The sequence below is a fragment of the Lytechinus pictus genome, chromosome 3, assembly GCF_037042905.1.
Source record: "Lytechinus pictus isolate F3 Inbred chromosome 3, Lp3.0, whole genome shotgun sequence".
Lineage (NCBI taxonomy): Eukaryota > Metazoa > Echinodermata > Echinoidea > Temnopleuroida > Toxopneustidae > Lytechinus > Lytechinus pictus.
The window spans coordinates 16,945,119-16,962,509 of NC_087247.1; the positions used below are offsets into that span (position 1 = coordinate 16,945,119).

The following is a 17,391-nucleotide window of genomic DNA, read 5'->3' on the forward strand; positions in this document are numbered from 1 at the left end:
GGAACTAGAGCAATATTTATATGCAATAGGTAATAAAAATAAACATACTTTTATTCTTGGTGATTTTAATATCAATTTCCTACCCTCAGTCGACAATAATCACTCAATCAATTTTATGAAACTAATGTACTCATTCGGCTTCAATTCATTCATCAATAAATCCACTAGAATCAACCCAAATTCATCTACTCAAATCGACAATATTTTTTCCAACGTACATAGCAACATGAATAACAAAATGATAGGAGGAATTCTATGCTCTGAAGTTTCAGACCACCTACCAATATTTTTAACTCGTGCCCCAAATAATTTAACCAACGCTCATATCGAAAAGAATCTAAACGTAATATTGAATTAATGAAGCAAGACTTATTACTTGAGGGGTGGGAGGATGTCTATAATGAAACTGACGCAAACACATCGTATAATCTCCTAAATAATAAATTACAACATTATTATGAAAAGAATATTCCCATAGGAAAGGTAAAAAATAATCGAAAAACACCCAAACAACCCTGGATAACAAAAGGTTTATTAAAATCTATACAGACATGTAATTGCCTTTACAAGTCACATTTACGCAATCCTACTGAAGCCAATTCAAAAAAATACAAAGTATATCGCAACAAGTTAACAAAATTAATTCGTTTATCACGTAAAATGTATTATACTTGTCGGGTATGAAATGTCGAGACTGACGTCATAAGCGATGATTTCGAAGCGAAATACAAGTTTGGCCAGTGAGGGCGTTGTCAAAGCGTGCTGCTAAAAATTCTGAGTTTGGAGTTGTTTTGTTGCCCGACGATGCCATTGATTTTGGTTTAAAATTGCATACAAGCCCAATGATGTGAGTACACGAGCATTTAATCTTGAAGTTAAATAGTTTAATTATCTATACAACTGATTCAATTGTAATTTCAAGGGATTTAAGCATGATTATTTGAAGTGCCAAATTACTGTATCATGAGTTTCAATTTGTGAATGAAAGTGCATGTGAAAGTGCACGCTATGTGTGTTACATAATGGATAGTGAATCGGGTACGTGGGCACTTTCGTTAATTTGTCGTAGAGTGCGCTATTCCTTATTGTTTGTCGACACCAAATACTTGTAGGGTTTTTTAATTACAAGAAAATATGACTATGAGTTCTTTGTTTACAGTTAATATACATGTATTGAGGGCTATGACTAAAACAAAGGCCTGTATAAATTTGGAGTACATTTATGATAATTAGTGTAGTTCATGTGAGACAAAAAAGGGCAATGTTAGACAAAGTTGAGATATTTCAAAGCTGGTAGAGGCTCATGAGAATGCCTTGAGTAGAGGTTTGATTTAATCGAAGAAGGTTGTGAGAATACAGCTGATGTAAGCGTAGGCTATATTGAAAGAATGACACTTGATAAACAAGATATTAGTATTTCAAGCAAGATAGATATTTATTTGCATGATGATATTTAATTGCATATAAAGGGAAAAGAAACTATTCATGATACATGTGAGAAAATGTATCTGTTACAAGACATGTTGACTTAACAAGTGTTTATTGTTTATATTAAATTGCAGACTGAACCTGCACAGTTGCACGGTACTTTACATGGACTTGACTAGTTCTGTCGTCGATGGTGTCAGGGGTTGTACGTCACAATACTAATAGAATAAAAGATGCCAGTTCAAATACTTATACTACCTGGAAAATCATCAAAGAAGTAATGGGAACTAATGCAGATCCCCCACCTACCGATAATATCACTTTAAATGGTTCCAAAGTTGACTCTTCCCTTCATGCAAACTCATTCAATTCATTTTTCACAAATATCGGACCCGAACTTGCAAGCAAGATCAATAGCCAAAATGCGCATTTCACGGATTATCTCCCCGAACCTAATCCACATTCATTTTTCTTGAACCCTACGAACCCCACAGAAATTCTCAACATTACAAGGTCTCTTAATAGCTCAAAATCTCATGGGCTTGATAAAATTAGTATGTCTCTTTTAAAAGAAATAATTCACCCGCTTGCAAACCCTCTTAGTCATGTTTTTAATAAATCTCTATCACAAGGTACATTTCCTGACTTATTCAAAATCGCCAAAGTCAATCCAATTAAAAAAAAAGACAATCCTCATGAAATAAGCAATTATCGCCCTATATCTCTACTCCCTAGTATATCCAAAATCCTCGAGAAAATAGTATATAATAGACTTTATGAATTTATCAACAAACACAATTTATTAATTTCTAATCAATATGGCTTCAGAAAAAATTATTCAACAAACTTGGCTTTAATTCAAATTTACGATAAAATAACAAACGCCATAGCTAACAAAGAGCATGTCATTGGTATATTTTGTGAACTCAGTAAGGCGTTCGATACACTTAATCATAATATTTTACTTTCAAAACTTAATTATTATGGTATACGAGGTCAATCACTCCTTTGGTTTAAAGATTATTTAATAAATCGAAAACAATATGTCACATTTAATGGCAACGGTTCTAGTTCACTTTCAGTTCAATGTGGTGTCCCTGAAGGCTCCATTCTAGGCCCGCTTTTATTTTTATTATATGTCAATGATATTATCAACACATCTTCCATTTTATCATTTGTATTATTTGCTGACGACACAAATATCTTTTTTTTCTCATAAAAATATAACTTCCCTAAACAACATATTAAATCTTGAATTGATTAAAGTTTCACAGTGGTTTAAAACAAACGAACTATCCTTGAACTAAAAAAAGACCCACTTCATCCATTTTAAACATTCTTATATTACCGATACTCCAATTCACTTACAGATTGACGGTACACCATTAGAGCGGAAGACTCACTCTAGATTTTTAGGCGTCATCATAGATCAAGCTTTGTCTTGGAATGAACATCTGCACCATATCATTATATGTATCTCGAGAAATATTGGAATAATTTCGAAGTTGAAATTTATCTTACCTCATAAAACTTTACTTCTATTGTATAATTCGTTAATACTCCCGTATATAACATATTGTAACGTTGTTTGGGCTAATTGTGGTTCCACAAAACTTACTTCTATTTCTAAATTACAAAAAAGAGCAATTCGCATTTGTACAGGATCGCATTATTTGGCTCACACCGATCCTTTATTTTTTAAACAAAAGATATTAAAAATTGCCGACTTATATACTATTCAAATAGCTATAATTATGTTTAAATATATTAACAATCTGCTCCCTTTGTCTTTTGATAACATGTTTAAATTTAATAGTTCTGTCCATACTTACCCAACGCGCATATCCGGAAACTTTCATCTCTCTAACCCCAGACTGTTAATTGCCTCTAAATCAATTCGACATCATGGTCCAGACATTTGGAATGATCTTCCAAACAATATTAAAACTTGTTCAACCATATACTCATTAAAAGCCACTCTAAAGAAAACTATCATTCAATCTTATCAACCCCTCGCTCCAAATTAAAACATTCACTCAAATATCCACATTCGCTATTTAACATTCTGATTTTACTCAACTGCTATACAGCACCTGCACCTGCAATGCACCCACTTGACCAGTAAATATCAATCTAAGTCACGAATCTTTTTATGAGGCCGCCATCAATTCAAGCCTAACCGCTCACGATGGTGGTCTCCTGCGTTCATTTATTACATTATATATATATGTTTACATTTATAAAAGATTAATTTATACTCACACTCTTATTTGTATTTATCATGTAATATGACTACATTGTTTATATTGTGAATTATTTTGTATATTATTGTAAATATTTTTGTATTGTGTTTTTGAACGCAGAAATAAATGCAAGCAAACAAACAAACATAAAAATCTCAATATCATTTCTATATTTTTTCAATTATTATTAATATTATTAATTACTATGTAGTTCTTAATTTCTCTTCTTTTTCTTCATCAAAGGAGGCGAGTTTCCTGTAATTTTACTATTTGTTGTCTCAATGATTGTTATGTATTAGGTGCTGGAGCCTGGCGAGTACACATGTCATTAATAGGAATGTGGAGGCATGCTCTTGCTGTTGTCTAGGGCATTCCTCCTTATTTCATTTCATTGTTGCTTTTCAGGCTCTAGTACCTCACACAAATCTAAGTTATCTTTGTGCTATGTTATCAGTCCGGCATGGGTATTCGAATTCTTCCCAATACCCGTCTTTATTTCTTTTACTGTATCTTGCCTGGCGTTACGTACATACTTTTTAAAATAATGTTTGTCAATGTGTTTTATTTGAATTTTAATAATGTGCAATTTTGTATATTGAATGTGCAATATTCTCTCAACGGTTTTTCCATGAGGGCTCGCATGCCTCTGGGCAATAGTACTGAATTTTAATTTTGCGAGCCCTGGCCCATGGAAAAACCGTTTTCTTACTCTTTTCTTTTTCTCTTTCATTTCTACCTTATCTATATTTAATCATTCAATTTCAAATTGTATTTATGTAATTACATTGAACAATTTTTGTATGTTTTTATGGCCAAATAAATAATGATAAAAAAAAATAATAATAATCGTTGGTATCAGCAATGGGACGAGCTGACCCGAGATTCCACTTACGTGACACTGACAGCTGCACTCAGTCACACAGGGCGTCGGTGGCATTTCTGGTTGTTACAGGATTGATTCCGCAACGGTCATTCCATTCCCTTTTTGATTCCTCTTCTTCTACTTTCTTGAGTATACAAAATCAATACAATCTGATCCGAATCAAGACTGATCATTGTAACGGGGCCATATTTTGAAGCCCACTTTGACCTTGGTCGATAGCTTTCAAAGAGTATATTGATTTGATCCAGCTGCATTGACCTTCGGTAGAGTTGGGTCTCGAAGATTTTGCTACATGGTCTGGATGTTTGATTCCTCAACGTTTATTCTCTCAACCTTTTGCTGCTTCTTCTTCTTCTGGTACCTTAGGAATGATCGGATACCCTGTCGTCCTTGCTGTCGATAAAATAAAATGATATGTCTGATGAAGTTACGTTTCATCACATATCTCGTTTACTACAACATGCACTAGGTATAGATAAGGGACCTTTTGGATCCGCCCCCCCCCCCCCCACAAAAAAAGCTCCACGACAAAGGTGTAAAATGAACAAAGAAAATGAAAGTGGGAGGAAGGGGATGATACATGATTCTATATTTCACACCATGTTCGAATATGAAAATGAGGGGTGGGGCTATTAAAAAATGTTTACAAATATCTTCAAGGAAAACTTTTTTTTTCTGGGAAGACATAGAAGCTGTAAGTCATATACTATATAATTTGGTTGATAATTTCATCAATTAGTTCTAACTAAAAAAATCGTACCTCAATCAAAAAGTCGGTATCTTCCTGTGTAATATCAAAGTCCGTTGACTTGATATATGCTGTATTAATCATCACTGTTCGCTCATTGTCATCACCCTATAAAATAAATATAATTAATCTAATCAGGAAATATATCTATTTATTGTAACAAATTATGCGGTAAAATTGACAAACAAAACATTATTACAAGGAAACAGGAAAGGGGGGGGGGCGAGATAAAAAAGTAAAGAAGCTCTAATATTTTAAAAAGAAATATATGCCAAATAATAACATTTTGAAAACGCAGTCAAGACAAGAAAACACCAATTATTTTCAAAAGATGGACGGTGTTTTATAAGTTGCAACGTTTGTAATGGCGTAATGAGAACTGTTGATAAAGACTTGTAATGTATGAACAAGTATAAGCTGATTTATAGAAAAAGTAACAAAGTAAAAAATTGTCAAATAAAAGTCATGAAAAGAAATTGACAAAATAAACAAGACATGCTTATGGATTATGAGATCTCAAATATTAATACACGTTACATAACATTCCATTAAAAGAAATCTTAATCTGGAAGATAGATGCTGTTGTAAGTTTGCTTTAATTTGTAATTTGTATTTACCTTCAAATCAAAGCAATGAAAACACAATAGTAAATATCTCAAAATCAGTTTGACACAAATACTACTAAAAATTTTAAGCATATATATATATATATATATATATACATACATATACATACAAGTATTGTAATGATACCTCCAAAAATGCTCTTTTCACATTCATTAGGAGTGTCCGGAACACACAATCGACAATGTTTGATGCCTTGCTGATTTTGGTCCAACCTGCTCCAATGATTTGACTTTCTATACCAGCACCACGACTTTCAGCTATCATCATCATCTCGTGGAAGTCAATCTAAAGAAAGAGAAAATTCGGCATGATTGATTGATTGATTGATTTTATTTGTCAGGTAACTATGAACAAGTACAAGAAAATATGAACAGAAGTGTATATACCTTGACAGGATAACCCATGAAAGCCGAGATGGCTTATTTCCAATGGGGTCCTTACATCAGTAATTGAAGACAATGTACATCTATGAAAAAACACCTATAGAAATCTACAAACTACATCAATTAAGTCTAGACCACTAAATTAACACGATGAATTGTAAAACTTAATATATAAAAAGACAAAAGCAAATAAGTTTGCCATGAAAAACACGCAGTCAACAAAATATGATTAAAATAATTGTAAAACAGGTTGAGTATTAAAACGATCATTACTTCTAAGTTACCTATGAGAATTATACTAATAATCAAATTTTAGGTAGCGGTAAATGCATCGTAACTAATACAAGATTCATGAATCATAAAACCTAAGATATGAAAAAGTACAAATAAGTTTGACATCAAACTTTCACGCAAACAACAAAAGATGATGAAACAATGTAAAACAAGTTGATTAAAAAAATCATATCTAAATAGTTATATATAAGACTACAATATTTAACATTACAGAGTGGGGACATTTTTTAAGTGTTGTTTCAATACTCTTTTAAATTGTGAAAAAGTCTTAACCGATTTAACATGATTAGGGAGGGAATTCCAAAAATGTATACCTTTATAATAAAATGTGTTACCAATTTGACCTTTTCTCATAGGTACAACAAAGTTAACAGACTATTTCTTGTTTCATGCCCGTGAATATTAGATGACCGTGTAAAATGTTTTGATATGTAATGATATTCGTTTGAATAGAAAATTTCATGAACATGGTGAAGTATAAGTTGTTGCGACCTCAAGTCTATGCCAAGAAGGCCAACTTTTTCGATTTCATTCTTCCCAACATGTGTTCTTGGGTGTAAGCAAGTAATAAATCTAACAATCTTATTTTGAATAATTATAAACTTTTTTTGATCAACCTTTCCAAGACTGCAGTACCATGCTGCATTAGCATAATCAAATAAACACTGTATTAATGAAAAGCTTAAAATGCGTCTGGATTTCGTATTCATGCAATTTTGGTACCGGTATAGAAATTTCAAGCGAGCATTAGCTTTTTTGACAATAGAGTCAACCATGGATGTACATGAGAGATCACTATTTAATATCAGGCCTAAATACTTCACGGAATTCTGTCTCTTAATTAATTGATTGTTATAGTATATATTGAAATCATCTGTATGCTTAGACTTACCCCGCGAACAAAACAAAATACTTTCAGTCTTACCAAAATGTAAGCTAAGCTTGTTATCTATCATCCATTTAACACAATTTGATAATTCTAAGCTAAGTTTTTCACCGATCAGCTTAGGACTTGTATCAGAATAGAGTAAAACACTGTCGTCTGCATATAAAAGTAATTTACTTTCATTAACACAAATACACATATCATTGATATAGCACATAAAAAGAATGGGACCTAATATGCTCCCCTGTGGAACTCCACACTTTATAGGCATAGAATATGAAAGTACATTTTGCATGGATACCACTTGACGGCGATTGGTCAAGTAAGACCTAAACCAATTCAAGCATGCTGAATTCAAACCCATCACTTCTAATTTCTTTAAGAGTATTTCATGATTAACCGTATCGAATGCTTTTTGTAAGTCAAGAAGAACCATGCCAACATAACGGCCTTCGGAAATTTCATTCCTAACAAAATCCAACAAGTGAATTAAACATGTTTCAGTAGAATAACCATTCCTAAAACCAGACTGAAATTCATAGATGATTTTGTATTCTTTAAAGTATTTCTCAATTTGAGAATACACGCATTTCTCCAAAATTTTCGACACTATGCTTAACACACTAATAGGTCTATAATTGCCAACGTGAGTTTTGTCTTTCTTTTTGTGTAGTGGTGTGACTTTAGCGATTTTCATTTCATCAGGGAAGGTACAAGTTGAAATAGATAGGTTAATAATGTAAGTTAAAGGTATAAAGACGTTTTTTGCACCATCCTTTAAAAATCTAGCAGGAACCAAGTCAAGTCCGGTACTTTTTGATATTTTCAACTTGGATAATTCATCTAATACAAACTTTTCTGTGACAGGAGAAAAATTAAAACAGCCTCTTTGTATACCTTTATTGTCGTATAGTAAGCACGTGGGCCGCTTCTATTCTTCAATCTGCGCATATAACTTTACAAACAACTGGAACCAGGGCCCCGTTTCGTAAAGACTTCTTAGAGTAGCAAATGCACAGTTTCTGTAGCAAATTTACCATCAGCCAATCATATTGAAGGATTTCAGTAGCTTTTAACTGTTATTGCAAATTTGTTAATATAACAAGTCTTATGAAACGGACCAAAGGGGATAGCATGTTTTTGGTTGCTAAATCAGATTCGCAATCATTATTATTGCATCATCTCGAGTTATAATTGAAACTTTTGTTGTTGACACCCCCCCCCCCCCCAAAAAAAAAAAACCCTGAAATTTCATATAAAGGTTGTTGGATGTTTGGTTCCACTAGTCAAAACGCCTTGGAAAATAGGGGATGATCGCAGGAACATGCTCTCGGACCCGTTGCGGTTAAACACAAGTGCGGTTAAACAGTCAGATCAAGCGCAAGTCTCGAATGAAAGTCAAGTTGCCCTCAAGTTGCTATGGTACGCGTTTGATTGCATCCCTTTGTGCAACGCGTCCGTTCTTTAAATCAATTGTAATAGCCTTCTGGAACGAAAGTAGCCTCAGCCACATGTGTTTCTCAAAGTTGCTCGTAAGTTGGTCGTAAAGGAGACCCCCCCCCCCCCTCCACACACACACACAATCCATACATTTGATAGTAAAGGATAAACTTGTCTAATATTTATATTATCTATTGACCGATATCGTCCATGCACTCGTCGTTTCGCCTCATAACCATTTACTCCTAATATAAAGATAACAAAGACGAAAACGCGGTTTATAATGGTGTGAGTTGAAAAAATGATTGGGATGCTTGGGGTGATGATGATGATGATGATGATGATGGTGATGATGATGATGTTGGTAGTGGTGGTGGTTGTGGTGTTGATGGTATTGTTGTCGACACATGTGATTATGATAGAGACAAGGAGAACGATGATTGTGAATATGATGATTGCGATGACAATGACGACGGTGACGTTTATCATGATGAGGACGACGATGATGGTGATGATGATGATGATGATAAAGATTATGTTGCCTGTGGTGTTGATTATTTTGACAGAAGTAACGATTATCATTAAGTAACGATCATGATTAAGTTAAAGATAATGGTTGTGGTGACGATGATGGTAATGTTGGCGGTGATGACGACAACGATGACAACGATAACAATGATATAAGTGACAATGAATGTGATGATGATCATGATGATGAGGAGGTGGAGGAGGAGTATTATTGTGATGATGATGATGATGAGGATGATGATGATGATGGCGATGATGATGCATATCTACTTTTATATTTTATTTTACCTCTCCATCACCGCTGATATCCAAAGCAGAGAATATTTCACTTGATGATGATAGATGACTTCCAAACAAAGCTCTGCGGTGGGCCGTGGTGAACTCATCCGTCTGCAAAACACGTAACACAACAAAACAGTCCTTATTTTCTTAGTTGTTACTCTCGTACAAAATAATACACTTGTATAAACACTTTGAGTATCATGAAATGTATTATCAAATATGAATTAGTATCAAAATAAACATTTACACGATTCGTTAAATTTTGGTAAATGAACCTTCTTTGTTATTGAGGATTTGGTTCTGAACCGTCCAAATATGGTTGTCATTTCGGTACAAAAGGAAGGGTAGAAATGCACTTTGTCAAAATCATGTCATACATTTTGTAAACAACATAAAAATTCAATGTCTTGGCGCGGCTAGCTCTTCTTGTAGACCGATTTAACATTCATTACACGTTTCTTTGCCATGGAGACAGAGGTGGTGTGAAATCGACTTCTTATTGGACAAGCGCTAAAGTCCTTTTCAGTCACATTTTGGCGCCTGTGAGTTATTTGGTTGTTCATCACATCATTATTTTCAAACAATTCATATCGTGTTGATGAATGGCATTGGATACAGCACTTGTTGCAATGTAAGGCAAACACTTCAGCTTTTTATCTAAGAAAAATCTGGCAATTAAAATATCTATGCATGGGTGAACTTTGAATAAGCCAGTGAGGCGGAGGGAAAGTATAACAATCATTCCGAAAATAGGACCTATCATAAGTAATTATATATTCATAAGAGAAGGGCATTATGTTAACAACCTTGATGCGAAGTTTTGATACAAAATCGTCACCATTGTCATGTACCTACTTTTGTAAGAGCTTGCTCAAATTCACTCCTGTTGATTGTATCATTGCCGTCTAAGTTGTAATCATTGAGAACTTTAAGAAACTTGGACATCGCTTCTGTTACCACCGTGTGTCGTTGGACATCGTGTTCTCGCTTGCTGATCACTTTCTTGTATTCCCTAAGTATAAGATAATGGTTAGAAATATTATTAGGCGTAGTTCCGCACATGCAGGATGAAGGCATACCGCTCCATTTTCTTGCCCAAAATGGCCCTGTACCTCACTTTATCTCTTAATGATATGCATGTTTCTTTGGCTTGCCAGGTTTGGAAAACCACATCGCGATGTAGTTTTCAAGATCGCTTTGCCTCGCTAGTTTTAGGAACGTAGTGAGAACTAGAGGCTGTTCTCACTACGTTCCTAAAACTAGTTTACTGGAATCCAGTAAACTAGTTTTAGGAACGTAGTGAGAACAGCCTCTAGTTTCCAGTAAACTAGTTTTAGGAACGTAGTGAGAACAGCCTCTAAATATTTGCTGGAATTCATCAAGGTAGTGTTATCGGCCCTGCTCTCTTTATCATCTTCATAAATGATCTTCTAGATGTGATTTCTAAGAACTCTGTAGTCAAATTATTTGCAGACGAAAATGATAACGTAAGCCTATACAAGAAAATTTGTTCAATCTTTCGTCATGGGCAGGAGACTGGCAGTTAACATTCAACCAGAAGAAATGCAAAGTAATGTCCATTGGAAAAAAAAAATGCAGGTATGAGCTAGCTATTAGTGCCAGATGACACATCACAAGTTCCAAAAGTGACAGAGGAAAACGATTTGGGAGTAACTTTTGTTAACAACTTGCAATTTTCTAAACATGTGATCAAAGTTTGTGCCAAAGTTAATCGCCTGTTAGGACTTATCAAAATACCTTTCTCAAACTTGGATGAAAAAGGTCTGGTTCAACTTTACAAGTCAATTATTACGACCATCTTTGGAATACTGCAGTAGTGTATGGCACCCCTTAAGAACGACATCATAAAACTGGAAAAGATCCTATGTAGAGCAACCAAGCTGATTCCTAATCTAAAGAACTTGAGCTACATGGAACAACTGAATAAATCAAATCTACCAACGTTATCCTACAGGAGAAATAGAGCTGATATGATCCAAACGTTATTCAGGGCATAGATGATTTGGACTGTACAAACTTCTTAAAACTTGACCTCAACCTTGGACAAGAGGTTATTCTCGAAAACTAATCAAGTTAAGAGCACACTCAACACTCAGTCAAGGGGACTTCTCGCAACGAGTAATCAACCTATGGAATGATTTGCCTACTGAGGTTGTAAATAGTAACAGTATATAAATGTATTCAAATCAAATCTAGAGAAGGCCTGGAAAACCAAGTTTAATCGTTTCGACCCCGACACAGAATTCTCATAACTCGTCCAAACCCACACATACTTAGTAAAATTGTTGAGTTCAACTGAGGACAAGTTCAAAGAAGTTGCAGAGGGACAAATAAATCTTCTATACCTTATGCCCAACATCAAGGTAAATCAAGGTAAATATTAGACCGGAGTTTAAATAAAACCCGAGTTCAGAATACTGGCTCATAAGATTGTCCCTCCCAAAAATCGATAACTATTCACTTCTTTCAATGTGAAAAAAAATGAAATTGAGAACGCAGTAGACATGGTAGAAGTTTCTCGTGATTTTTAACTTAAAGACAAGTCGACATCTTCCCGAAAATCACAACAGCTTTCAATATATTTTTAATTTCAAATTCAGTATCTTACTATACACAATCTAAAATGAACTTAACCCTATCTATTTTGGGAGTTCATATGGCCTGGGAGCACCCCCCCCCCCCCCTTGAGATCTCGGCCGTCGACCGTGTGATCGCGCCGAAAATTTGCACGCGGGCTATCTTGGACATAATCTACAAAATTGTATAGCAATTTATTTATGCGAAGTGCTATTAAGTGATTATGCTAATGTATGCGTAATTAGTATGCAAAATCATACTTTTCCCCTAACTCCCTAAATAAAGCTCCAAATGTTCTAATTTTTGGTATAGAAACTCTTTGTGGTGTTCTTAGCAAGTGTACATAAACAAAATTGCGATATCAAATCATTTTCTTATATATTGTTTTTTGCAATTTTTTATGTATTTCTTTGTTTTTTCAATTAAATTTGTTGGCGACTCTTCTGAGATCATAAAAAGCATAAAATAAATACATTTAGTCCAGCAAAACTAAAAATAATTATACGTTTATGATTTTTCGTTGAGAAAAAAATTTGCATTGACTTTGTACACAAAATCACGTTTTTGAGCTATTTTTGGTCAGACATGCACTTACATAATGTTGCGTAATTTCGGAACCACGTACCCGGGTGACGCAAAATTGGTCTAAAAAGTTGCGCAAGACTTAAAAGTAAAAAGTCAGCGAGCGGCGCGGTCAAAAAATTTCGCGCAGCGAAAATATTGCGCGATTCGTTGAGGGGGGCCTCCGAGGCCCCCCCCCCCTCCCGGCCTAGATAGGGTTACAGGTGTCACGCGCATAAAACATTCCCCATAGACTTGTGTGTTAAAATGGCACTTTTGAAAAATTCATAAAAAATAAATGTGAAATTATAGAGGGTGGAATGTTTACTACCAATGGATAGGATATATATCTGACATTCCAAATCTGACCAGGAAAGGGTACCGTAGCCAGCTCATTTTAAAAATAAATCGCCATTTATGAAGATAACTATGAATCGATCGAATTCATCAACTGAAACAGTAAAATAGCCCTAATTATTCCGCCAGTCAAAAAATAGTTCCAAGTCACTTATTTATCTTCCCAATTTGGGCGAAGTAAGTTCATTAGTTACCATTTCTAGAATCAGTGTTAGATTTTGAATCACATTCATACATTTTTGTCAATCAGCAATATCAAATTGACAAAAATTCGAATGGGTTGGGTCGAACGAATATCTTTAGCCCTCCTGATGTAATTAGGCTCGTGGAACCTATATTATATGACATATGTATTTTATTTTTTTGAATAGCTACTTTGTTATTCTTTTATATCTGTACACTCACACTAGCACAAAGAAATGCATTGAAAATGCCTATTTTCTATGCAATGACCCATTTTAATGTGTTACCCATACATGTTATTTTCACTATATATGGATGTATACAAATCCTACCTGCATAGAGCCCAACAGTGAATGCAATGACAATATAGGTCCCTATCAATTGTAATATAAAGGTGTATGTAAATTCTGTGTAGATATCAGGATACCAGAACTGCCCCAAACATAATTACCAAATATACATGAGACTGGATGAGGAAACAATAAAAGAATGAGATACTACTTTATTATATTTGCATTTGACCTATTCAAAATCTTCCTAGGGCTGTTGCCTCTCAAATGTAAGAAGGATAATATATACATAAATAGAGAGAGAGAGAGAGAGAGAGAAAGAAAGATAATTTTATAAATGACATGGTTTAATAAAGAGGGGGGGGGGGCTATACTAAGATTGCAGCACACAGCAGCCCCCCCCCTCCCTCCTTAGCTGAGCACTATTAGATACCTTACCTTACTCTGTGCCCTTTTCTAAATACCTTCTTGAAGGTACCACTCTAGTTCTCTTCAGTAAAGTTTTTAAAGTTCTATCTCCTCTCTACCTACCCCCTTCCTAAGAACAATTTTAACATGAGCAATTTCTAAAGGTCTTTCTTATGCTAAGTAGGTGATGTACACTAACACAAAACAATGATAAATCAGAACATAAAGAGGCATTGACTCTATACATTGACCAATCTACATACATTCCTAGGCTACACAGACCTACTAACTTTACCTGATGTAGCTCTGCTAGCCATTAAATCCATTTTTTGCACCACTAGATGACTAAACATATTGATATCAGTGAGAAATTGTTTGCTACTGAAGAGTTTGGCCAGGTATTCCATCCACTACTAGGGATTTCTCATATTACTTACAGGTGTCACGCGCATAAAACATTCCCCATAGACTTGTGTGTTAAAATGGCACTTTTGAAAAATTCATAAAAAATAAATGTGAAATTAGAGGGTGGAATGTTTACTACCAATGGATAGGATATATATCTGACATTCCAAATCTGACCAGGAAAGGGTACCGTAGCCAGCTCATTTTAAAAATAAATCGCCATTTATGAAGATAACTATGAATCGATCGAATTCATCAACTGAAACAGTAAAATAGCCCTAATTATTCCGCCAGTCAAAAAATAGTTCCAAGTCACTTATTTATCTTCCCAATTTGGGCGAAGTAAGTTCATTAGTTACCATTTCTAGAATCAGTGTTAGATTTTGAATCACATTCATACATTTTTGTCAATCAGCAATATCAAATTGACAAAAATTCGAATGGGTTGGGTCGAACGAATATCTTTAGCCCTCCTGATGTAATTAGGCTCGTGGAACCTAAACGTGTTAAAACAATAAAGCAATGGTTTATGTTTTGGCCTTTTGTGTTAAAGGCATTTATTTTCATTCAATTAACACAATCATGGAATATTATCATAATTGATCATTATAATATACGCACATTACAATCATGAACATTGTAGATAATTTTTTACTAATTACATATCATGATTATATTCTTAAAAAATAAAATAAGATAAAATTGTTTATGCCGAACCTGGACAGTAACAGAATTTAAAATTTTTCTTCTTCTTCGGTTTCTTCAACCTTGTTCACTAAAATATTTTTTTGAAGGTTCTTGCCGATTATGATTACTTAAAGTACTGCAGGCATTATGGCTTAAAAGTTTGATGATTGATGGGCCTAGTTGCTTGAATGGCAAGCAGGCATAAATAACTCTCTACATTGATAATGGTGTAAATATTTTCAATGTGAAAGAACTCCTAATAATATTCAACGTTAGGTTCCCTACGAGACGTTGAGGACTGTTCTTAAAAAAGGAGAACGGCAATTAAATCATTGATAAAATGTCTTGATTATTCTGCTCATATTTAATGTCGGATGGACGATTCAGGTCACATATTAAAATATAATCACCAGAAGCAAGTCATCGTACATTGGAATGTCTGTCAGAGTGATAATCTTACCTTTACTGCTCCTATGTAAGCTTTCCCTTGACAACCTCCACCTTCAAAAACAATGTTTTCATATGGAAATTCAACATCGTCCAAATCTTCAATGTTTTCAACTTCTAGAGGGTGAAAAGCTGCTTTCTTTGGTTGAGTGATGAGAACTTCTCCAAAGTCAGTGCCATCATCAGCGTTGAAATGTAACTTGGTGTTTTGATAAATGGGGTCTACATATCGGTGGTATGTATTCCTTTGGTTCCTGTTAGCCAGGTTCGATTGGTTTTTCTTGCTTCCTGAAACTCCCATCATGAGACAATCAAGCAACGGTGAGTTTGTACTTCCCCAAAACAGTTCCGAGACAGGTCCTTCCTTATGTTTTCCTGATCAACTTATAAGTTCCATGTCAAGTTCTAAAATGCTCTCCAGCTGTAAACATCCGTTGATGAAGCAATATTGACAACGAGATCCTTCCACCTTTTCTTTTTGCAGCTTGGTAAAATCGATCGCCTTGAATTGGGATTATTTGTCGTCTTTAGTTAAACCACATGTCTTTCCTCGGGCTATTCAGATCAGTGATTTTTCTGAGTAAATCTCTGACGTTATAATAGACATGTTAAAACGCACCCCCATGGCCTTCTGGATAATTGCATAAAGAACAGATTAAGAATAATGTCATTCGCTCTTGAATGGAAGTTAAAGCGTATCCTAAGCTTGCTTAAGAGTTCAGTGGCTGCTTAAATATCTGAAAACTGTTTTTCTAGTTTATAATGTGTAGACGTTAGCCCATAATACTGAATACTGAAGTTTTGATAGCTTTACTTTTACAACAAGACTACAAGGACTAGATCAATAATGAGAGCGAGAAAGTTTAACGTAAGCTGCAATATTTATATACTTACTTGAAAGTGGAAATTTGATAGGTACTCTTTTCGGGTTTCCTGATTCTTTCCCTTATACCCTCTTCATGATTTTATTTCTCTTTTTTATATCCTCTCCATTTTCTTTACTTCTTTAACCTGCATAAAGAATATTAACCAAAATGAAGTGATAGTCAAAAGGGTGGTAAAACTTAACAAGCAATATAGCTGTCGACATGCTCGAATTGTTTGTTCTATTCTTCCAAACTAAGGCAAGTGTTTTGTATTTTTTTTGGATTGAGCTAGTATTCGTTTATATATTATATACTAGGATCATGTTAACATTATATTCTTTCATAATAACAAATTTTGGTAATCATTTTCATAGATTTCATTTCGTGATTAACACCACAACTAAAGATCATATTCATATGCTCAATTCTGTCGATAGCAATAAGATTCAACATGAGTTTCTTCCGTTCTCTGCACGAATTCACTTCCCGCTTACGAAATAAAGCTGAATTTAGAGCTTGATATAAAACGTATTTGTGGAAACAAAATAATAGAGTTGAATCATTGTTTGAAAACCCTATAATGCAGGCCAATTTAGTGTGATGTCTCCAGTTGATGTGAAACTATTTCTAATATTCCAGGGGTTTCCAACTCTCCAAGAGCTCCACATTGCCTGCTAAGCCAGAAAATAATAATGGAATTTCTTACATTCATAGAAAAAAAAAACAGTCACCTTTACAAACATTTTCTAGATGTAAAGAAAGTCGTCGTGGTTTAGAATCATTCCCGACCTTTCGTTTGAGGACGCGCACGCTTATTTACGACGGTAGTTGATTTTGGAAGAGACTT

At 34.5% G+C, this 17,391-nt stretch overlaps 1 protein-coding gene across 1 annotated transcript; it reads right to left on the reverse strand.

Annotated features, from left to right (window-relative positions):
• Window positions 1-1,410: 1,410 nt before the first annotated feature.
• LOC129257719 (uncharacterized) lies at window positions 1,411-16,192 on the reverse strand. Its single transcript, XM_064097956.1, has 7 exons — window positions 15,692-16,192; window positions 11,542-11,669; window positions 10,598-10,754; window positions 9,749-9,850; window positions 6,056-6,214; window positions 5,315-5,410; window positions 1,411-4,947 (listed from the first exon to the last, which is right to left on the reverse strand). Exons 1-7 carry the CDS (start codon window positions 15,980-15,982, stop codon window positions 4,843-4,845), a joined length of 1,038 nt encoding a protein of 345 aa, XP_063954026.1. The 5' UTR covers window positions 15,983-16,192; the 3' UTR covers window positions 1,411-4,842.
• Between the last annotated feature and the right edge of the window lie 1,199 nt (window positions 16,193-17,391).